We start from the raw sequence: 24,370 nt of genomic DNA, 5'->3' as shown, positions 1-24,370 counted from the left end.
ATATATATATATATATCTATCATGTAATTAAGACATTAGGAGAAACCATCCAATATTATATAGAACTTGGTCTGCGTCGCCAATGGCAACCCACTCCCTGTATAGTGCACCACTTTGGACCAGAAGCCCTACGGCGCTCCCTACGGACCCTGGTCAAAAGTAGTGCACTAAATAGCACCAAATATTCACTACATAGTGCACTACTTTCTGACCAGAGCCCTGTAGGTAGGGCACTATATAGGGAATAGGGTGCTGTTTAAGACACGTCCTGTGTTTTAACAGTACCTCCTCACTCATGGCTCTACCCATATAGGGGGGCACTGTTCAAAAGTAGTGCGCCACGAAGGGAACAGCATCCCCTCGGTCTGATCAGGGCCCTTGTGTGTCAGGATGCATTAGCTGCTGCACCACCAGGTCAATGTTGATGATGGGGTTGAAGTAGAGAGCCCAGTAGAACAGACAGTTACACACAAACTGGGGGATCACCGGCCAGAACAGGGCAAAGGCAAAACCCTGGGAAGACATCCTCCAGAAGTGACCCCACATCTTCTTATGGAGACTCCTGGAGGGGAGAGAAGACTTTGTGTCAAACAATTAAAACAACAATGGGATGAGATGTGGAGAGAGAGAGAGAGAGAGAGAGAGAGGTAGTGAGAGATGAGATGTGGAGAGAGAGAGAGAGGTAGTGAGGGATGAGATGTGGAGAGAGAGAGAGAGGTAGTGAGGGATGAGATGTGGAGAGAGAGAGAGAGGTAGTGAGGGATGAGATGTGGAGAGAGAGAGAGAGAGAGGTAGTGAGGGATGAGATGTGGAGAGAGAGAGAGAGGTAGTGAGGGATGAGATATGGAGAGAGAGAGAGAGGTAGTGAGGGATGAGATGTGGAGAGAGAGAGAGAGAGGTAGTGAGGGATGAGATGTGGAGATAGAGAGAGAGGTAGTGAGGGATGAGATGTGGAGAGAGAGAGAGAGAGAGAGAGGTAGTGAGGGATGAGATATGGAGAGAGAGAGAGAGGTAGTGAGGGATGAGATGTGGAGAGAGAGAGAGAGAGAGAGAGGTAGTGAGGGATGAGATGTGGAGAGAGAGAGAGAGAGAGAGAGAGAGGTAGTGAGGGATGAGATGTAGAGAGAGAGAGAGAGGTAGTGAGGGATGAGATGTGGAGAGAGAGAGGTAGTGAGGGATGAGATGTGGAGAGAGAGAGAGAGAGAGAGAGGTAGTGAGGGATGAGATGTGGAGAGAGAGGTAGTGAGGGATGAGATGTGGAGAGAGAGAGAGGTAGTGAGGGATGAGATGTGGAGAGAGAGAGAGAGAGGTAGTGAGGGATGAGATGTGGAGAGAGAGAGAGAGAGAGGTAGTGAGGGATGAGATGTGGAGAGAGAGAGAGAGAGAGGTTGTGAGGGATGATATGTGGAGAGAGAGAGAGAGGTAGTGAGGGATGAGATGTGGAGAGAGAGAGAGAGGTAGTGAGGGATGAGATGTGGAGAGAGAGAGAGAGAGAGAGGTAGTGCGGGATGAGATGTGGAGAGAGAGAGAGAGAGAGAGAGAGAGAGAGAGAGGTAGTGAGGGATGAGATGTGGAGAGAGAGAGGGGTAGTGAGGGATGAGATGTGGAGAGAGAGAGAGAGGTAGTGAGGGATGAGATGTGGAGAGAGAGAGAGAGAGGTAGTGAGGGATGAGATGTGGAGAGAAAGAGAGAGCGAGGTAGTGAGGGATGAGATGTGGAGAGAAAGAGAGAGCGAGGTAGTGAGGGATGAGATGTGGAGAGAGAGAGAGAGAGGTAGTGAGGGATGAGATGTGGAGAGAGAGAGAGAGGTAGTGAGGGATGAGATGTGGAGAGAGAGAGAGGTAGTGAGAGATGAGATGTGGAGAGAGAGAGGTAGTGAGGGATGAGATGTGGAGAGAGAGAGAGGTAGTGAGGGATGAGATGTGGAGAGAGAGAGAGAGAGGTAGTGAGGGATGAGATGTGGAGAGAAAGAGAGAGCGAGGTAGTGAGGGATGAGATGTGGAGAGAAAGAGAGAGCGAGGTAGTGAGGGATGAGATGTGGAGAGAGAGAGAGAGAGGTAGTGAGGGATGAGATGTGGAGAGAGAGAGAGAGGTAGTGAGGGATGAGATGTGGAGAGAGAGAGAGGTAGTGAGAGATGAGATGTGGAGAGAGAGAGGTAGTGAGGGATGAGATGTGGAGAGAGAGAGAGAGAGGTAGTGAGGGATGAGATGTGGAGAGAAAGAGAGAGCGAGGTAGTGAGGGATGAGATGTGGAGAGAAAGAGAGAGCGAGGTAGTGAGGGATGAGATGTGGAGAGAGAGAGAGAGAGGTAGTGAGGGATGAGATGTGGAGAGAGAGAGAGAGGTAGTGAGGGATGAGATGTGGAGAGAGAGAGAGGTAGTGAGAGATGAGATGTGGAGAGAGAGAGGTAGTGAGGGATGAGATGTGGAGAGAGAGAGAGGTAGTGAGGGATGGGATGTGGAGAGAGATAGAGAGAGAGAGAGAGAGAGAGAGAGAGAGAGAGAGAGAGAGAGAGGTAGTGAGGGATGAGATGTGGAGAGAGAGAGAGAGGTAGTGAGAGATGAGATGTGGAGAGAGAGAGAGAGAGGTAGTGAGGGATGAGATGTGGAGAGAGAGAAAGAGGGGTGGATAATTCAAGGTAAAGGGTGAGAGAGGGACAGGGAGATTGAAAGAGAGAGCAAGTTGGTGTGACAGGGAAAGACAGAGATAGCGAGAGGAACAGAGAGAAACACACACGGTACCTGATCTCAGCTCGGTTATAGAACCTCCACAGGACACAGCCCTCCAGGACAGACAGTAGCATGGCGTTGACGATGATGAACCGTGACGTCCAGTAGTGAACCGACAGCCAATCCCAGGCAAACTCAGCGATCAGCTGGTACGGGAGGAGGAGGTACTTAACTAGGAACTCTGTCCACTGGCGCCAGGTGGGGTGCACCTGGAGAGTAGAGAGAGGGGGGGGGGTGGGGAGGGAGGGGGTGAGAGAACTTAAGAACATGTGTCCTTATGTTCTCTCCAATATCGTCAAGGTCAATATCATCTGTATGGCCAGCCATACTGACAACAACATGTACAGTAGCCTACGTTTAGTTATAGTATATGGCTGGAGCAGCCTCCTACCTTTATTTACCAAATAAATACAATCAACATGACAGTTGAGCCGTCCAATGGTACCTGGTGGTTGAGGGGGAGGCTGTCCTCGATTGGCTCGCTGGTGTGTGAGAGGGCGGGGCAGCAGGTGTGTAGGAAGGGGAGGAAGGTTTCGGAGTAGTCGAAGAGGTAGAGGTAGAGGATGGTGAGGCGAGGAGAACTCTTCAAAGCATAGAGAAGGAACAGAGATTTACCTGCATTCACAGCCTGGTGGGGGGTGGAGAGCCGGTGGGAGAGAGGAGAGGGGTAGAGAGAGGGAGAGAGGAGAGGGGTAGAGAGAGGGAGAGAGGAGAGGGGGAGAGAGGGAGAGAGGAGAGGGGTAGAGAGAGGGAGAGAGGAGAGGGGTAGAGAGAGGGAGAGAGGAGAGGGGTGGATAGAGGGAGAGAGGAGAGGGTTAGAGAGAGGGAGAGAGGAGAGGGGTAGATAGAGGGAGAGGGGTAGAGAGAGGGAGAGAGGGAGAGAGGGAGAGAGGAGAGGGGTAGAGAGAGGGAGAGAGGAGAGGGGTAGAGAGAGGGAGAGAGGAGAGGGGTAGATAGAGGGAGAGAGGAGAGGGGTAGAGAGAGGGAGAGAGGAGAGGGGTAGAGAGGGGGAGAGAGGGAGAGAGGAGAGGGGTAGAGAGAGGGAGAGAGGAGAGGGGTAGAGAGGGAGAGAGGAGAGGGGTGGATAGAGGGAGAGAGGAGAGGGGTAGAGAGGAGAGGGGGAGAGAGGGAGAGAGGAGAGGGGTAGATAGAGGGAGAGAGGAGAGGGGTGGATAGAGGGAGAGAGGAGAGGGGTGGATAGAGGGAGAGAGGAGAGGGTTAGAGAGAGGGAGAGAGGAGAGGGGTAGAGAGAGGGAGAGAGGAGAGGGGTAGAGAGAGGGAGAGAGGAGAGGGGTAGAGAGAGGGAGAGAGGAGAGGGGTAGAGAGAGGGAGAGGGGTAGAGAGAGGGAGAGAGGAGAGGGGTAGAGAGAGGGAGAGGGGTAGAGAGAGGGAGAGAGGAGAGGGGTAGATAGAGGGAGAGAGGAGAGGAGAGGGGTAGATAGAGGGAGAGAGGAGAGGGAGAGAGGTAGATAGAGGGAGAGAGGAGAGGGGTAGATAGAGGGAGAGAGGAGAGGGGTAGATAGTTGAAACCATAATTAAACCCTAATTGACTTATCATCAAAATTATACACACAGCATATATCTTCATAGGCTTACTTCAACCAGAGCATATAGAGTATTTATTATGTGCACTTCAATAGCACCCTATTCCCTATATAGCGCTGTGGTACTAGTAAAAAGTAGTGCACTATATAGGGAATAGGGTGCTATTCGGGATACAACCTGTGTTTCTGTTAGCAGAAATACAGTATATCTTATTGATAATGGCATAGGATTTACAGTACATCACATTAGCATTAAAACAGCATGAACTATGATACAGTGCATTTGGAAAGTATTCAGACCCCTTGACTTTTTCCACATTTTGTTACATTACAGCCTTATTATAAAATTGATTAAATTAACTTTTTTCCTCATCAATCTACACACAATACCCCATAATGAGGAAGCAAAAACAGGGTAATATATTTTGCAAATGTATTTTTTTAAAACAAACCGAAATACCTTATTTACATAAGTATTCAGACCCTTTGCTATGAGACTCGAAATTGAGCTCAGGTGCATCCTGTTTCCATTGATCATCCTTGAGATGTTTCTACAACTTGATGGGAGTCTACCTGTGATAAATTCAATTGATTGGACATGATTTGGAAAGGCGCACACCTGTCTATATAAAAAGGTCCCACAGTTGACAGTGCATGTCAGAGCAAAAACCAAGCCATAAGGTCGAAGGAATTGTCTGTAGAGCTCAGAGACAGGATTGTGTCGAGGCACAGATCTGGGGAAGGGTGCCAAAACATGTCTGCAGCATTGAAGGTCCCCAAGAACACAGTGGCCTCCATCATTCTTAAATGGAAGAAGTTTGGAACCACCAAGACACTTCCAGAAGGACAACCATCTCTGCAGCACTCCACCAATCAGGCCTTTATGGTAGAGTGGCCAGACGGAAGCCACTCCTCAGTAAAAGGCACATGACAGCCCGCTTGGAGTTTGCCAAAAGGTACCTAAAGACTCTCAGACCATGAGAAACAAGATTCTCTGGTCTGATGAAACCAAGATTGAACTCTTTGGCCTGAATGCCAAGCGTCAACGTCTGGAGGAAACCTGGCACCATCCCTACGGTGAAGCATGGTGGTGGCAGCATCATGCTGTAGGGATGTTTTTCAGCGGCGGGGACTGGGAGACTAGTCAGGATTGAGGGAAAAATGAACAGAGCAAAGTACAAAGAGATCCTTGATGGAAACCTGCTCCAAAGTGCTCAGGACCTCAGACTGGGGCGAAGGTTCACCTTCCAACAGGACAACGTCCCTAAGCACTCAGCCAAGACAACGCAGGAGTGGCTTCGGGACAAGTCTCTGAATGTCCATGAGTGGCCCAGCCAGAGTATTCAACAATGCCATGGTATAATTAAGCAATAAGGCCCGAGGGGGTGTGGTATATGGCCAATTCACCACGGCTAAGGGCTGTTGTTACGCACGACACAACGTGGAGAGTATACAGCCCTTAGCCTGTATATCTCACTGGTCATCCCCAAAGCAAACACCTCCTTTGGCTGCCATTCCTTCCAGTTCTCTGCTGCCAATGACTGGAACGAACTGCAAAAATCTCTGAAGCTGGAGACTCTTATCTCCCTCACTAACATGAAGCATCAGTTGTCAGAGCACCTTACCGATCACTGCACCTGTACACAGCCCATCTGAAATTAGCCCATCCAACTACCTCATCCCCATATTTTTATTTATTTTGCTAATTTGCACCCCAGTATCTCTATTTGCACATCATCTCTTGCACATCTATCATTCCAGTGTTAATACTAATTGTAATTATTTTGCACTATGGCCTATTTATTGCCTTACCTCCATAACTTACTACATTCGCACACACTGTATATATATTTTCTGTTGTATTTTTGACTTTATGTTTTGTTTACCCCATATGTAACTCTGTGTTGTTGTTTTTAATCGCACTGCTTTGCTTTATCTTGGCCAGGTCGCAGTTGTAAATGAGAACTTGTTCTCAACTGGTTTACCTGGTTAAATAAAGGTGAAATAAAAAATAAAAAAATTAATTAGCCATGGGATATTGGCCATATACCACAAACCCCCAAGGTGCCTTACTGCTATTATAAACTGGTAACCAACAACATTAAAGCAGTAAAAATAAATGATCCGTCATACCCGTGGTATACCACGGCTGTCAGCCAATCAGCATTCAGGGCTCAAACCACCCAGTTTATAAGTTCATATAATACATAGTGTTTATGGTTTCTGTTACCTTGTACTCCCAGAGGTTCTGAGGTGGTTTGACCCCCAGTTCTTTTATCCTCTCCAGTTCAGCCAGCACCGCTCTCCTGTGGGCCTGGTTGTCTATGTTATAGGGGGCTCTGGTCAGCTCCTCATCACCTAGCATCAACAATAACCTGAGAGAGAGAACATAACCATAATACAACCATTAAATAACCATGACATAACCATAGTTCTCTATGTTATAGGGAGCTCAGGTCAACTCATCACTAACTAACATCAACAATATCCTGACCATGAAAGAAAGAAAGAGCGCGCAAGAGAGAGAGGGAGGGGAGAGGTCCAGGGCCCCAGAGGGAGGGGAGAGGTCCATGGCCCCAGAGGGAGGGGAGAGGTCCAGGGCCCCAGAGGGAGGGGAGAGGTCCAGGTCCAGGTCCAGGGCCCCAGAGGGAGGGGAGAGGTCCAGGGCCCCAGAGGGAGGGGAGAGGTCCAGGGCCCCAGAGGGAGGGGAGAGGTCCAGGGCCCCAGAGGGAGGGGAGAGGTCCAGGTCCAGGTCCAGGGCCCCAGAGGGAGGGGAGAGGTCCAGGGCCCCAGAGGGAGGGGAGAGGTCCAGGGCCCCAGGTCCAGGTCCAGGGCCCCAGAGGGAGGGGAGAGGTCCAGGGCCCCAGAGGGAGGGGAGAGGTCCAGGGCCCCAGAGGGAGGGGAGAGGTCCAGGGCCCCAGAGGGAGGGGAGAGGTCCAGGGCCCCAGAGGGAGGGGAGAGGTCCAGGGCCCCAGAGGGAGGGGAGAGGTCCAGGGCCCCAGAGGGAGGGGAGAGGTCCAGGGCCCCAGAGGGAGGGGAGAGGTCCAGGGCCCCAGAGGGAGAGGAGAGGTCCAGGGCCCCAGAGGGAGGGGAGAGGTCCAGGGCCCCAGGGGGAGGGGAGAGGTCCAGGGCCCCAGAGGGAGGGGAGAGGTCCAGGGCCCCAGAGGGAGGGGAGAGGTCCAGGGCCCCAGGTCTTCCAACCAGAACAGAACCGTACTATAACCATACCACAAACTGTTAAGCGTTCCTCACCGTCCGTTGACGTTCTCCTGTAGGAAGGGTTCTTTGTAGAGAGAGGTCCAGGGTCCCAGGTGTTCCAACCAGAACAGAACTTCCTCCGGTGTCCATTTTGACACAGGTTTACTGACCAAGAGGTCATGGACCCCGTCTCCACTGGACCAGTGGTACACCAGCAACATCACCTGGTAGGAGAGACACACAGGTAGAAGAGAGGTGAGACAGGTATAAGAGAGGTAGACAGTATGAGAAAGGTGAGACGGGTAGGAGAGATGGGTAGGAGGGAAGAGAGACAGGTAGGAGAGAGGAGAGACAGGTAGGAGAGAGGAGAGACAGGTAGGAGAGAGGAGAGACAGGTAGGAGGGAGGAGAGACAGGTAGGAGGGAAGAGAGACAGGTAGGAGAGAGGAGAGACAGGTAGGAGAGAGGAGAGACAGGTAGGAGGGAGGAGAGACAGGTAGGAGAGAAGAGAGACAGGTAGGAGAGAGGACAGACAGGTAGGAGGGAAGAGAGACAGGTAGGAGAGAGGAGAGACAGGTAGGAGAGAGGAGAGACAGGTAGGAGAGAGGAGAGACAGGTAGGAGAGAGGAGAGACAGGTAGGAGAGAGGACAGACAGGTAGGAGAGAGGACAGACAGGTAGGAGGGAAGAGAGACAGGTAGGAGAGAGGAGAGACAGGTAGGAGGGAGGAGAGACAGGTAGGAGGGAAGAGAGACAGGTAGGAGAGAGGAGAGACAGGTAGGAGAGAGGAGAGACAGTATGAGAAAGGTGAGACGGGTAGGAGAGAGGTGAGACAGGTAGGAGAGAGGAGAGACAGTATGAGAAAGGTGAGACGGGTAGGAGAGAGGTGAGACAGGTAGGAGAGACAGGTAGGAGAGAGGAGATACAGCTAGGAGAGAGGAGAGACAGGTAGGAGAGAGGAGAGACAGGTAGGAGAGAGGAGAGACAGGTAGGAGAGAGGAGAGACAGGTAGGAGAGAGGAGAGACAGTATGAGAAAGGTGAGACGGGTAGGAGAGAGGTGAGACAGGTAGGAGAGACAGGTAGGAGAGAGGAGATACAGCTAGGAGAGAGGAGAGACAGGTAGGAGAGAGGAGAGACAGGTAGGAGAGAGGAGAGACAGGTAGGAGAGAGGAGAGACAGGTAGGAGAGACCGGTATATGTGAAGGAGCAGAGATGAGTGTTCTCTCCACTGGGCCAGTGGTACACCAGCAACATCACCTGGGACAGGTAGGGGAGAGAGCCAGGTAAGACAGGTAACAGACAGGTGTGAGAGAGGTGAGACGGGCATAGAATAGGAAGAGATACGGTGGGACACAGACACGTGGGACACAGACACGTGGGACACAGACACGTGGGACACAGACAGGTGAGACACAGACACGTGAGACACAGACACGTGGGACACAGACACGTGGGACACAGACACGTGGGACACAGACACGTGGGACACAGACAGGTGAGACACAGACAGGTGGGACACAGACAGGTGGGACACAGACAGGTGGGACACAGACACGTGGGACACAGACACGTGGGACACAGACACGTGGGACACAGACAGGTGGGACACAGACAGGTGAGACAGGAACTTCATTCACACTACTTTGGCACATATTAACATGAAGCACTCAGACAGACTAATGTCTTTCAAATAAAAACACAGACAGACAGACACACTGCCACGCGGAAAGATACACACAGACGTTGCCCTCTTACTGCCACATGGACAGAACAAATAGACAAAACCACACACAAACTGTGACCCTTCAACACACACACACACTAAACACACACCAACCCACCACTACCCCCCCACACCCTCACTACACACGCTGACCCTTTCTGCCACACGTAGAGAAAAGTAGGCTGACACACACTCCAAGCATTCCTGTCCCACACACACAGAGAGTTGTAATGGTCCCTTCCTGTTGACCTCTCCCCAGGTCCCCCTCACCGACTCCTTCCTGTTGACCTCTCCCCAGGTCCCCCTCACCGACTCCTTCCTGTTGACCTCTCCCCAGGTCCCCCTCACCGACTCCTTCCTGTTGACCTCTCCCCAGGTCCCCCTCACCGACTCCTTCCTGTCGACCTCTCCCCAGGTCCCCCTCACCGACTCCTTCCTGTCGACCTCTCCCCAGGTCCCCCTCACCGACTCCTTCCTGTTGACCTCTCCCCAGGTCCCCCTCACCGACTCCTTCCTGTTGACCTCTCCCCAGGTCCCCCTCACCGACTCCTTCCTGTTGACCTCTCCCCAGGTCCCCCTCGAAAAACAGGCTTCTAACCTCAAGGCTCTTTTCCTAGTTAAAATAAAACCCTCTCTCCCTCTCTCTCTCTCTCTCTTACCGCAACACAGGTGAGTGCAGTGAGGACTCCAGAGAAGAACCCTCCTGCTCCTCTACCAGGACTGGTCTTGGGGATTCCTCTGGCTGCCTGATCACCATACCTACAGACAGGTTACAGACAGACAGACAGGTTACAGACAGACAGACAGGTTACAGACAGGTTAGACACAGACAGGTGAGGAGGTGAGACACCATACCTGGACGACACACACACGAGTAAATCTCACTTCTGGACGAGGCTTAAAATACAGGATCAAATCTTGCTATGGTCACATGATTGTGATAAACACAAGGCCCTAAGTACGAGCAACATACATCTCAGACTAGGAGTGCTGATCTAGGATCAGGTCCCGTCCATGTAAATCGTATTCATTGTGATCTAAAAGCCAAAAGTGATCCCAGATCTGCACTCCTACCTCTGAGACACTTGATCCATATGGATGCCCTTGATTTGACATCGGCTTATATATTACACTGCATGATCAAAAGTATGTGGACACCTGCTCGTCCAACATCTCATTCCAAAATCATGGACATTAATATGGAGTTGGTCCCCCCCCTTTGCTGCTATAACAGCCTCCACTCTTCTGGGAAGGCTTTCCACTAGATGTTGGAACATTGCTGCGGGGACTTGCTTCCATTCAGCCACAAGAGCATTAGTGAGGTCGGGCACCGATGTTGGGCGATTAGGCCTGGCTCGAAGTCAGCGTTCCAATTCATCCCAGAGGTGTTCTTGGGGTTGAGGTCAGGGCTCTGTGCAGGCCAGTCAAGTTCTTCCACACCGATCTCGACAAACCATTTCTGTATGGGCCTCGCTTTGTGCACGGGGGCATTGTCATGCTGAAACAGGAAGGGGCCTTCCCCAAACTGTTGCCACAAAGTTGGAAGCACAGAATCGTCTAGAATGTCATTGTACGCTGTAGCATTTAGATATCCCTTCACTGGAACTAAGGGGCCAAGCCAGAACCATGAAAAACAGCCCCAGACCATTATTCCTCCTCCACCAAACTTTATTATTGGCACTTTGCATTGGGTAAGGTAGTGTTCTCCTGGCATCCGCCAAACCCAGATTTGTCCATTGGACTGCCAGATGGTGAAGCGTGATTCATCACTCCACAGAATGCGTTTCCACTGCTCCAGAGTCCAATGGCGGCACGCTTTACACCACTCCAGCCGACGCTTGGCATTGCGCATGGTGATCTTAGGCTTGTGTGCGGCTGCTCGGCAATGGAAACCTATTTCATGAAGCTCCTGACGAACAGTTATTGTGCTGACGTTGCTTCCAGAGGCAGTTTGGAACTCGGTAGTGAGTGTTGCAACCGAGGACAGATGATTTTTACACTCTACGTATTTCAGCACATGGCGGTCCCGTTCTGTGAGCTTGTGTGGCCTACCACTTCGCGGCTGAAAAGGTGAAATCCTATGACGGTGCCACGTTGAAAGTCACTGAGCTCTTCAGTAAGGTCATTCTACTGCCAATGTTTGTCTATGGAGATTGCAAGGCGGTGTGCTCGATTTTTTACACCTGTCAGCAACGGGTGTGGCTGAAATAGCCAAATCCATTAATTTGAAGGGGTGTCCACATACTTTTGTATATATAGTGTACATTGTATGGTACCTCTGAAAGGCCAGCTGGCTCTGAGTGTGTTAGTATGGTACCTCTGAAAGGCCAGCTGGCTCTGAGTGTGTTAGTATGGTACCTCTGAAAGGCCAGCTGGCTCTGAGTGTGTTAGTATGGTACCTCTGAAAGGCCAGCTGGCTCTGAGTGTGTTAGTATGGTACCTCTGAAAGGCCAGCTGGCTCTGAGTGTGTTAGTATGGTACCTCTGAAAGGCCAGCTGGCTCTGAGTGTGTTAGTATGGTACCTCTGAAAGGCCAGCAGGCTCTGAGTGTGTTAGTATGGTACCTCTGAAAGGCCAGCTGGCTCTGAGTGTGTTAGTATGGTACCTCTGAAAGGCCAGCTGGCTCTGAGTGTGTTAGTATGGTACCTCTGAAAGGCCAGCTGGCTCTGAGTGTGTTAGTATGGTACCTCTGAAAGGCCAGCTGGCTCTGAGTGTGTTAGTATGGTACCTCTGAAAGGCCAGCTGGCTCTGAGTGTGTTAGTATGGTACCTCTGAAAGGCCAGCTGGCTCGGAGTGTGTTAGTATGGTACCTCTGAAAGGCCAGCTAGCTCGGAGTGTGTTAGTATGGTACCTCTGAAAGGCCAGCAGGCTCTGTGAGATCTTGGGGTTCCCCTGGATCTCTGCTCTCCTCCTCCCCACCACCTCTGAGAACAACCTCTCTACTGCATCTCTGAGAGGGGGGGGGGGGGTCAAATAGAGAGGATGGAGGGGGTAAAGAAAGGAGGAGAGAGAGGAGGGGATGAGAGAGGGAGGAGTAAGAGAGGTAGAGGATGGAGAGAGAAGGAAATGGTGGAGAGAAGGAAGTCACACACTGACTACAGCCTATTTCATCCAGGATCTGTATTGTACATCCAGGTCATAGTACCGAACCTAGCATGTTGTCCTAGCTAGACCTATAGGCTACAGTCACCATACAGAGGGTACTAGCGCTAAGGTAAACATGTTGTCCTAGCTAGACCTATAGGCTACAGTCACCATACAGAGGGTACTAGCGATAAGGTAAACATGTTGTCCTAGCTAGACCTATAGGCTACAGTCACCATACAGAGGGTACTAGCGATAAGGTAAACATGTTGTCCTAGCTAGACCTATAGGCTACAGTCACCATACAGAGGGTACTAGCGATAAGGTAAACATGTTGTCCTAGCTAGACCTATAGGCTACAGTCACCATACAGAGGGTACTAGCGATAAGGTAAACATGTTGTCCTAGCTAGACCTATAGGCTACAGTCACCATACAGAGGGTACTAGCGATAAGGTAAACATGTTGTCCTAGCTAGACCTATAGGCTACAGTCACCATACAGAGGGCACTAGCGATAAGGTAAACATGTTGTCCTAGCTAGACCTATAGGCTACAGTCCCCATACAGAGGGTACTAGCGATAAGGTAAACATGTTGTCCTAGCTAGACCTATAGGCTACAGTCACCATACAGAGGGTACTAGCGATAAGGTAAACATGTTGTCCTAGCTAGACCTATAGGCTACAGTCACCATACAGAGGGTACTAGCGATAAGGTAAACATGTTGTCCTAGCTAGACCTATAGGCTACAGTCACCATACAGAGGGTACTAGCGATAAGGTAAACATGTTGTCCTAGCTAGACCTATAGGCTACAGTCACCATACAGAGGGTACTAGCGATAAGGTAAACATGTTGTCCTAGCTAGACCTATAGGCTACAGTCACCATACAGAGGGTACTAGCGATAAGGTAAACATGTTGTCCTAGCTAGACCTATAGGCTACAGTCACCATACAGAGGGCACTAGCGATAAGGTAAACATGTTGTCCTAGCTAGACCTATAGGCTACAGTCACCATACAGAGGGTACTAGCGATAAGGTAAACATGTTGTCCTAGCTAGACCTATAGGCTACAGTCCCCATACAGAGGGTACTAGCGATAAGGTAAACATGTTGTCCTAGCTAGACCTATAGGCTACAGTCCCCATACAGAGGGTACTAGCGATAAGGTAAACATGTTGTCCTAGCTAGACCTATAGGCTACAGTCCCCATACAGAGGGTACTAGCGATAAGCTAAACATGTTGTCCTAGCTAGACCTATAGGCTACAGTCACCATACAGAGGGTACTAGCGATAAGGTAAACATGTTGTCCTAGCTAGACCTATAGGCTACAGTCACCATACAGAGGGTACTAGCGATAAGGTAAACATGTTGTCCTAGCTAGACCTATAGGCTACAGTCACCATACAGAGGGTACTAGCGATAAGGTAAACATGTTGTCCTAGCTAGACCTATAGGCTACAGTCACCATACAGAGGGTACTAGCGATAAGGTAAACATGTTGTCCTAGCTAGACCTATAGGCTACAGTCACCATACAGAGGGTACTAGCGATAAGGTAAACATGTTGTCCTAGCTAGACCTATAGGCTACAGTCACCATACAGAGGGTACTAGCGATAAGGTAAACATGTTGTCCTAGCTAGACCTATAGGCTACAGTCACCATACAGAGGGTACTAGCGATAAGGTAAACATGTTGTCCTAGCTAGACCTATAGGCTACAGTCACCATACAGAGGGCACTAGCGATAAGGTAAACATGTTGTCCTAGCTAGACCTATAGGCTACAGTCACCATACAGAGGGTACTAGCGATAAGGTAAACATGTTGTCCTAGCTAGACCTATAGGCTACAGTCCCCATACAGAGGGTACTAGCGATAAGGTAAACATGTTGTCCTAGCTAGACCTATAGGCTACAGTCCCCATACAGAGGGTACTAGCGATAAGGTAAACATGTTGTCCTAGCTAGACCTATAGGCTACAGTCCCCATACAGAGGGTACTAGCGATAAGCTAAACATGTTGTCCTAGCTAGACCTATAGGCTACAGTCACCATACAGAGGGTACTAGCGATAAGGTAAACATGTTGTCCTAGCTAGACCTATAGGCTACAGTCCCCATACAGAGGGTACTAGCGATAAGGTAAACATGTTGTCCTAGCTAGACCTATAGGCTACAGTCCCCATACAGAGGGTACTAGCGATAAGCTAAACATGTTGTCCTAGCTAGACCTATAGGCTACAGTCACCATACAGAGGGTACTAGCGATAAGGTAAACATGTTGTCCTAGCTAGACCTATAGGCTACAGTCACCATACAGAGGGTACTAGCGATAAGGTAAACATGTTGTCCTAGCTAGACCTATAGGCTACAGTCCCCATACAGAGGGTACTAGCGATAAGCTAAACATGTTGTCCTAGCTAGACCTATAGGCTACAGTCACCATACAGAGGGTACTAGCGATAAGGTAAACATGTTGTCCTAGCTAGACCTATAGGCTACAGTCACCATACAGAGGGTACTAGCGATAAGGTAAACATGTTGTCCTAGCTAGACCTATAGGCTACAGTCACCATACAGAGGGTACTAGCGATAAGGTAAACATGTTGTCCTAGCTAGACCTATAGGCTACAGTCCCCATACAGAGGGTACTAGCGCTAAGGTAAACATGTTGTCCTAGCTAGACCTATAGGCTACAGTCACCATACAGAGGGTACTAGCGATAAGGTAAACATGTTGTCCTAGCTAGACCTATAGGCTACAGTCACCCTACAGAGGGTACTAGCGATAAGGTAAACACGTTGTCCTAGCTAGACCTATAGGCTACAGTCACCATACAGAGGGTACTAGCGATAAGGTAAACATGTTGTCCTAGCTAGACCTATAGGCTACAGTCCCCATACAGAGGGTACTAGCGATAAGGTAAACATGTTGTCCTAGCTAGACCTATAGGCTACAGTCCCCATACAGAGGGTACTAGCGATAAGGTAAACACGTTGTCCTAGCTAGACCTATAGGCTACAGTCACCCTACAGAGGGTACTAGCGATAAGGTAAACATGTTGTCCTAGCTAGACCTATAGGCTACAGTCCCCATACAGAGGGTACTAGCGATAAGGTAAACATGTTGTCCTAGCTAGACCTATAGGCTACAGTCACCCTACAGAGGGTACTAGCGATAAGGTAAACATGTTGTCCTAGCTAGACCTCTAGGCTACAGTCCCCATACAGAGGGTACTAGCGATAAGGTAAACATGTTGTCCTAGCTAGACCTATAGGCTACAGTCACCCTACAGAGGGTAATAGCGATAAGGTAAACATGTTGTCCTAGCTAGACCTATAGGCTACAGTCACCATACAGAGGGTACTAGCGATAAGGTAAACATGTTGTCCTAGCTAGACCTATAGGCTACAGTCCCCATACAGAGGGTACTAGCGATAAGGTAAACATGTTGTCCTAGCTAGACCTATAGGCTACAGTCCCCATACAGAGGGTACTAGCGATAAGGTAAACACGTTGTCCTAGCTAGACCTATAGGCTACAGTCCCCATACAGAGGGTACTAGCGATAAGGTAAACATGTTGTCCTAGCTAGACCTATAGGCTACAGTCCCCATACAGAGGGTACTAGCGATAAGGTAAACACGTTGTCCTAGCTAGACCTATAGGCTACAGTCACCATACAGAGGGTACTAGCGCTAAGATGAGCCCACGTACACTCCCCTTCTGCTTTCAAGAGTCCTATGGGGACCGCTCTAAAAAGTAGTGCACTATGGAGGGAATAAGGCGCCATTTGGGAAGCAGCCATATCCTTAGAAAGGAACGGTTCACCCATTTGGAATGTTATATTGTTTTTATGCATCTCCGAGTGATGTTCTATCGATTCCCTGGGTCATTTCATGTTTCCATGTGTATCTGAGTTATCGGCGTTCAAGAAGGCAGAAATCCGGCTGGTATGACGTAGAGCCACGATAAAGTCGCTCTCGCTACACTGAAAGTTAATCGGAATACCACTTTTAGATTGCGTAAACGTCTATCATACATGTCAGATTTCAATACTGGCCGATGTCATAACTCGGGAGGATATCTTCTCTCGAATGAGCCATTGATCATATTTTAGTGATATTCCTACCTGAGAAACTTGCTATTTAACGGAGGGTCTAGCACATTTCTCCTATTGGTCTGCCTCTTTAGTCCAGGGTGCACTGCATGGTGCCGTTGCCAGAAAACCAGTGAAGAACAAACACCGTTGTAAATACAACCTATATTTATGTTGACTTATTTTCCATTTTGTACTTTAACTATTTGCACATCATTACAACACTGTATATAGACAGAATATGACATGTCTTTATTCTTTTATAACTTTTTAAATATAATGTTTACTGTTCATTTTTTTTATAGTTTATTTCACATTTGTTTATTATCTATTTCACTTGCTTTGGCAACGTAAACATATGTTTCCCATTGCCAATGAAGCCCCTTAAATTGAATTGATATTATAGAAAGGAATCCAATGAATGATGGAACGTGTAACGCCCCACCCAGCAGCCAGCAGACACCCGCCAACGTGGTTGGTGAAATAGACATTCTTAACCGCCAATACCTAAATTGACCCGCAATTGGCAGGTGGCGGGTGTTAATTTTATTCCCTGCCTACCTCAGTAGGATGTTGACTTTGGGGAAGCCCTCCCACTTCTCTCTGATATCTTAGCTCGACCTATACATTTCACCATACAGAGAGGGTTAACAAACTATAGTTTTGGCAAGTCGGTTAGGACATCTACTTTGTGCATGACACAAGTAATTTTTCCAACAATTGTTTACAGACAGATTATTTCACAATTCCAGTGGGTCAGAAGTTTACATACACTAAGTTGACTGTGCCTTTAAACAGCTTGGAAAATTCCAAAAAATTATGTCATGGCCAGTTTCTGATAGGCTAATTGACATCATTTGAGTCAATTGGAGGTGTACCTATAGATGTTTTTCAAGGCATACCTTCAAACTCAGTGCCTCTTTGCTTGACATCATGGGAAAATCAAAAGAAATCAGCCAAGACCTCAGAAAAAAAATTGTAGACCTCCACAAGTCTGGTTCATCCTTGGGAGCAATTTCCAAACGCCTGAAGGTACCACGTTCATCTGTACAAACAATAGTATGCAAGTATAAACACCATGGGACCACGCAGCCGTCATACCGCTCAGGAAGGAGACGCATTCTGTCTCCTAGAGATGAACGTACTTTGGTGCGAAAAGTGCAAATCAATCCCAGAACAACAGCAAAGGACCTTGTGAAGATGCTGGAGGAAACAGGTAAAAAAGTATCTATATCCACAGTAAAACGAGTCCTATATCAACATAACCTGAAAGGCCGCTCAGCAAGGAAGAAGCCACTGCTCCAAAACCGTCATAAAAAAGCCAGACTATGGTTTGCAACTGCACATGGGGACAAAGATCGTACTTTTTGGAGAAATGTCCTCTGGTCTGATGAAACAAAAATAGAACTGTTTGGCCATAATGACCATCGTTATGTTTGGAGGAAAAAGGGGGATGCTTGCAAGCCGAAGAACACCATCCCAACCGTGAAGCACGGGGTGGCAGCATCATGCTGTGGGGGTGCTTTGCTGCAGGAGGGACTGGTGCACTTCACAAAATAGATGGCATCATGAGGAAGGAAAATTATGTGGATATATTGAAGCAACATCTCAAGGCATCAGTCAGGAAGTTAAAGCTTGGTCGCAAATGGGTCTTCCAAATGGACAATGGCCCCAAGCATACCTCCAAAGTTGTGGCAAAATGGCTTAAGGACAACAAAGTCAAGGTATTGGAGTGGCCATCACAAAGCCCTGACCTCAATCCTATAGAAAATGTGTGGGCAGAACTGAAAAAGCGTGTGCAAGCGAGGAGGCCTACAAACCTGACTCAGTTACACCAGCTCTGTCAGGAGGAATGGGCCAAAATTCACCCAACTTATTGTGGGAAGCTTGTGAAAGGCTACCCGAAACGTTTGACCCAAGTTAAACAATTTAAAGGCAATGCTACCAAATACTAATTGAGTGTATGTAAACTTCTGACCCACTGGGAATGTGATGAAAGAAATAAAAGCTGAAATAAATCATTCTCTCTACTATTATTCTGACATTTCACATTCTTAAAATAAAGTGTTGATCCTAACTGACCTAAAACAGGGAATTTTTACTAGGATTAAATGTCAGGAATTGTGAAAAACTGAGTTTAAATGTATTTGGCTAAGGTGTATGTAAACTTCTGACTTCAACTGTATGTATCTACAGTGAGGGAAAAAAGTATTTGATCCCCTGCTGATTTTGTACGTTTGCCCACTGACAAAGACATGATCAGTCTATCATTTTAATGGTAGGTTTATTTGAGCAGTGAGAGACAGAATAACAACAAAAATCCAGAAAAACGCATGTCAAAAATGTTATAAATTGATTTGCATTTTAATGAGGGAAATAAGTATTTGACCCCTCTGCAAAACATGACTTAGTACTTGGTGGCAAAACCCTTGTTGGCAATCATAGAGGTCAGACATTTCTTGTAGTTGGCCACCAGGTTTGCACACATCTCAGGAGGGATTTTGTTCCACTCCTCTTTGCAGATCGTCATTGTCATGCTGGAATACCCATCCACGACCCATTTTCAATGCCCTGGCTGAGGGAAGGAGGTTCTCACCCAAGATTTGACGGTACATGGCCCCGTCCATCGTCCCTTTGATGCGGTGAAGTTGTCCTGTTCCCTTAGCAGAAAAACACCCCTAAAGCATAATGTTTCCACCTCCATGTTTGACGGTGGGGATGGTGTTCTTGGGGTCATAGGCAGCATTCCTCCTCCTCCAAACACGGCGAGTTGAGTTGATGCCAAAGAGCTCGATTTTGGTCTCATCTGACCACAACACTTTCACCCAGTTCTCCTCTGAATCATTCAGATGTTTCATTGGCAAACTTCAGACGGCCCTGTATATGTGCTTTCTTGAGCAGGGGGACCTTGCGGGCGCACTGCAGGATTTCAGTCCTTCATGGCGTAGTGTGTTACCAATAGTTTTTTGGTGACTATGGTCCCAGCTGCCTTGAGATCATTGACAAGATCCTCCCGTGTAGTTCTGGGCTGATTCCTCACCGTTCTCGTGATCATTGCAACTCCACGAGGTGAGATCTTGCATGGAGCCCCAGGCCGAGGGAGATTGACAGTTCTTTTGTGTTTCTTCTGCTTGGTGATGGTCTTGTAGCCCATTCCAGCCTTGTGTAGGTCTACAATCTTGTCCCTGACATCCTTGGAGAGCTCTTTGGTCTTGGCCATGGTGGAGAGTTTGGAATCTGATTGATTGATTGCTTCTGTGGACAGGTGTCTTTTATACAGGTAACAACCTGAGATTAGGAGTTCTCCCTTTAAGAGTGTGCTCCTAATCTCAGCTCGTTACATGTATAAAAGACACTTGGCAGCCAGAAATCTTTCTGATTGAGAGGGGGTCAAATACTTATTTCCCTCATTAAAATGCAAATCAATTTATAACATTTTTGACATGCGTTTTTCTGGAATTCTTTGTTGTTATTCTGTCTCTCACTGTTCAAATAAACCTACCATTAAAATTATAGACTGATCATTTCTTTGTCAGTGGGCAAACTTACAAAATCAGCAGGGGATCAAATACTTTTTTCCCTCACTGTATATATCGTGACAATCGCAATACGTATCGGCACCTAAGTATGGTGATAATATGGTGAGGTCCCTGGTAGTTCCCAACCCTAGAGAGTAATACCAGTAAGTTAAGTTCATGTACCCTAGTACCTTACCTCAGTAGGATGTTGACTTTGGGGAAGCCCTCCCACTTCTCCCTGCACTCAGGGCACTCAGTCTTCCTACTGGACTCCCACCAGAGAGCCAGGCAGTGGCGGCAGAAGCTGTGACCACAGTTAAGCGTTGTTGGGTTGACCAGGATGTCGTAGCAACAATGGCACGCAAACTGGTCCTCGCTGATGAAGGGGCTGGCAGAGGGCCGGGGGTACGGAGGGCGAGGGGGGTCAGAGGTCACAGAAGGGGTCGGGGGGGAGGAGACTTCAGAGAGAGGGTTGGGGACGGGGGCAGCAGCGGCACCCCCCTCCTTCATCTGCTGGATCATCTGGGGTCTGGAGGAGAGGAAACCAAAGAATAAGTGAGAGGGGGACAGAGAAGTGTGTGAGAGAGAGAGCAAGTGAGAAAGAGCGAGAGAGAATGAGAGCGAGAGAGAAAGAGAGCGAGAGAGAAAACCCCCACACACCCACTGAGGAAACACAAAAGCCATAAATTGTGCTCCTCATTGACTCAAATGGCAAATACATTCAAGAGAATGAACTTTTTCCCAAACACAAAGTGGCTAAACTCTGGTGCCCAAACACTAGGCAGGCCCTGGAGCTGTTGTCAGAGGACAGACTAGGGTCCCCCAGCCACATCATAATTCCACAGGCACAGACGACCTGAGGGCCCAGCAGGAAAGGGTGGCTACAGCACTCAAGGGAGTGATTGAAAAAGCTTCTTCTACTTTCCCCAACGCACAAGTGGTTATCTCCACCCTGCTACCACGGAAAGACTTTCACCCTGCCACCACACAGAGGGTGAATGCAGCATTTCCCGGGACTGGGCCTCAAAACCTCATGTCTACCTGGCCCACCACTCCACCCTGGACTGTGCCTCAAAACCTAATGTCTACCTGGCCCACCACTCCACCCTGGACGGGAACAGCCTTTAGGACCAGGTCCACCTATACAAGGCAGCAATCCCAACTTTTACCAGGACCCTGAAGGACGTCACTCTCAACCGCAGCACCTCACACAGGAGCAACAGAAACCCCGCCCAGACTAGCGAGACACCCTCCCAGACTTCAAAGAAATTGGAAATACAGACATTGTCATCCTACAAGAAACATGGTATAGAGGAGATGGACGCACTGGTTGCCTTCTAGGTTACAGAGAGCTGGTAGTCCCATCCACCAAACTACCAGGTGTGAAACAGGGAAGAGACTCAGGGGGTATGCTAATTTGGGATAGAGCAGACCTAACCAACTCTATTAAATTAGTCAAAACAGGAACATTTTATATCTGGCTAGAAATTAATCTCAACAGAGAAGAATGTCCTCATGTGTGCTACCTATATCCCCCCAAATGAATCTCCATACTTTAACGATGACAGCTTCTCCATCCTAGAGGGGGAGATCAACCATTTCCAGGCCCAGGGACATGTACCAGTCTATGGCGACCTAAATGCCAGAACTGGACCAGAACATGACACTCTCAGCACACAGGGGGACAAACACTTACCTGGAGGTGACAGTATTCCCTCCCAAATATGCCCCACTAGACACAACTATGGCAAAACAACCAACAAAAACAGTTCACAACTCCTGCAGTTCTGTCACAGGCTGGGTCTGTACATAGTCAATGGTAGGCTTCGAGGGGACTCCTATGGTAGGTAGACCTATAGCTCATCTCTTGGCAGTAGTACTGTAGACTACTTTATCACTGACCTCAGGTCAGAGTCTCTCAGAGCGTTCACAGTCACCCCACTGACACCCCTATCAGATCACAGCAAAATCACAGTCTACTTGAACAGAGCAACACTCAAATCATGAGGCATCAAAGCCAAAGGAAATGCATAATATTAAGAAACGCTATAGATGGAAGGAAAGTAGTGTAGAAACCTTCCTGGACAAAACATTTCACTGTAATAGTGAAGGTGTAAACTTGGCAGTAGAAAGCCTAAACAGTAGATTTGACCTTTAAGCTTCAGTATCAAATATAACATTTGCAAAAAAATTCAAAAAACCTGTTTTCGCTTTGTCATTATGGGGTATTGTGTGTAGATTGCTGAGGAATTTTCTTTATTTAATTAATTTTAGAATAAGACTAATGTAACAAAATGTGGAAAAATGTATCTTTTACCTCCAGGTGACTACCTCGAAGCCGGTTGAGAGAATGCCAAGAGTGTGCAAAGCGGTCAACAAAGCAAAGGGTGGCTACTTTGAAGAATCTAAAATATATTTTCATTTGTTTAACACTTTTTTGGTTACTACATGATTCCAACTGTGTTATTTCATAGTTTTGATGTCTTCACTATTATTCTACAATATAGAAAATAGTAAAAATAAAGAAAAACCCTTGAAGGTTGTGTCCAAACCTTTGACAGGTACTGCGCGCACACACACACACACACATACCAATTGGCGAGGGCACTAGAACAGTCTGCAGCACCCGGCCTCACCCTACTAGAATCTGAAGTCAAATGTCTACTGTTTGCTGATCATCTGGTGCTTCTGTCCCCAACCAAGGAGGGCCTACAGCAGCACCTAGATCTTCTGCACAGATTCTGTCAGACTTTGGCCCTGACAGTAAATCTCAGTAAGACAAAAATAATGGTGTTACAAAAAAAGTCCAGTTGCCAGGTACCACAAATTCCATCTAGACACAGTTGCCCTAGAGCACACAAAAAAACTATACCTACCTCGGCCTAAACACTGCCCACAAAATGAGGTGGAAACTGAGCTGCACTTCCTAACCTCCTGCCAAATGTACAACCATATTAGAGACACATATTTCCCTCAGATTACAGAGATCCACAAAGAATTTGAAAACAAACCCAATTTTGATAAACTTCCGTATCTATTAGGTGAAATACCACAGTGTGCCGTCACAGCAGCAAGACGTGTGACCTGTTGCCACAAGAACAAACACCATTGTAAATTCAACCCATGTTTATTGATTTCCCCTTTTGTACTTTAACAATTTGCACATGGTTATAACACTGTACATAATGACATTTGAAGTGTGTCCATTCCTTTGAAACTTGTGAGTGTAATGTTTACTGATCATTATTATCTAGTTCACTTGCTTTGTCATGACAATAATGCCCTTTGAATTGGAGAGAGGGAGAGAAACAGAGAGGGAGACAGAGACAGAAAGAGAAACAGAAAGAGGGAGACACAGAACGAGAAAGAGGGAGACACAGAAAGAGAAAGAGAGACAGAAATAGAAAGAGAGAGAAAGAGAGAGAGAGACAGATAGAGAGACAGAGAGAGAGAGAGAGACAGACAGAGAGAGACAGAGAGAGAGACAGAGAGAGAGACAGAGAGAGAGAAATATGAACTGTTTGAGACCCAAATAGCACCCTATTACCTCAAATCAAAGTTTATTGGTCCTGTACACAGATGTGTTATCGCAGACACAGCGAAATGCTTACCTTTCTAGCGCCAACAGTGCAGTAATATTGAGCAATACACACATAATCCAAAAGGAGAAAATACAAGAAATATCATAACAACTACTTTTGACCAGAGCCCATAGCATAGGTACTCCTCCATAGCCCTGGTCAAAATTAGTGCACTCACTATACTAGGTAATAGCTTTCCATTTGGGACGCATACTCTCTGTGACAGAGGAAAATGTCCAAATATTACAGAATAACTGGCTTTGAGTTCTGATAATGTATCTTATAGCTAATACAGTTATTAATACTACGGCAGGATCGCATTTTTATAGCTTTCTTCATTTAGTAATAACTGATGTTTTTGACAGCTAAATGACAGTTAGCATCCAGGAAACAACTCAAATGCACATAACTGAACACGAACACTGCAACAAATGCGTAATTGTCAACTCCGCATATCAAACCTGTTCCTAGGAAACAGGGGTTCTTACAGGTTATGGCTAGCCATTCAATAAAAACAATAATTATTTTAGTTAGCTAGCTGATTCTTGACCAAATCACTGTCTCTAGCTGCTAACAAGCTAACTAGTTAGCTAGTCAGTGGCAAACCCCCAATTTTGCTAACGTTAGCTACCGTTAGCTACTGTTAGGTATAAAACAGCATTTGTCATCTTTAGTTTCCTACCTCAGGTGTAACGGCCGTTGCAACGAAGCTGGAAAATCACATCACTGCCGAATAGATGCTTTTCCAAAGTTAGTTTTGATTATGCTAGCTAGCAAATAAGACAAGTAGACATTTTCCGAGCAGTCAGGCGGATAGGTAAACAGCTAGCTAGCTTCTCATTTCACTTCTTTCTTGCCAGGGATGTATTCATTACGCGGAAACCGTTTACTCTA

General features: G+C 47.6%; 1 protein-coding gene across 2 annotated transcripts; it reads right to left on the bottom strand.

Annotated features, from left to right (window-relative positions):
- LOC311126684 (bifunctional apoptosis regulator-like) lies at positions 1-24,363 on the bottom strand. 2 transcript variants are annotated; one of them, XM_084200677.1, is made up of 9 exons: positions 24,159-24,363; positions 20,092-20,424; positions 12,044-12,142; positions 9,853-9,952; positions 7,526-7,695; positions 6,504-6,648; positions 3,175-3,357; positions 2,742-2,938; positions 1-562 (listed from the first exon to the last, which is right to left on the bottom strand). In XM_084200677.1, the coding sequence occupies exons 2-9, from the start codon at positions 20,415-20,417 to the stop codon at positions 370-372; spliced, it is 1,413 nt and encodes a 470-aa protein (XP_084056803.1). In that variant the 5' UTR covers positions 20,418-20,424; positions 24,159-24,363; the 3' UTR covers positions 1-369. The 2 variants fall into 2 exon arrangements, with proteins under 2 accessions (XP_084056803.1, XP_084056802.1); XM_084200676.1 differs by lacking the exon at positions 24,159-24,363 and adding an exon at positions 23,507-23,594.
- Between the last annotated feature and the right edge of the window lie 7 nt (positions 24,364-24,370).

Source organism: Coregonus lavaretus (genome assembly GCF_964263955.1).
Source record: "Coregonus lavaretus genome assembly, contig: HAP1_SCAFFOLD_514, whole genome shotgun sequence".
Lineage (NCBI taxonomy): Eukaryota > Metazoa > Chordata > Actinopteri > Salmoniformes > Salmonidae > Coregonus > Coregonus lavaretus.
Note: the sequence above shows the minus strand (reverse complement) of the source record. Positions and strands in the feature narration are given on the sequence as shown.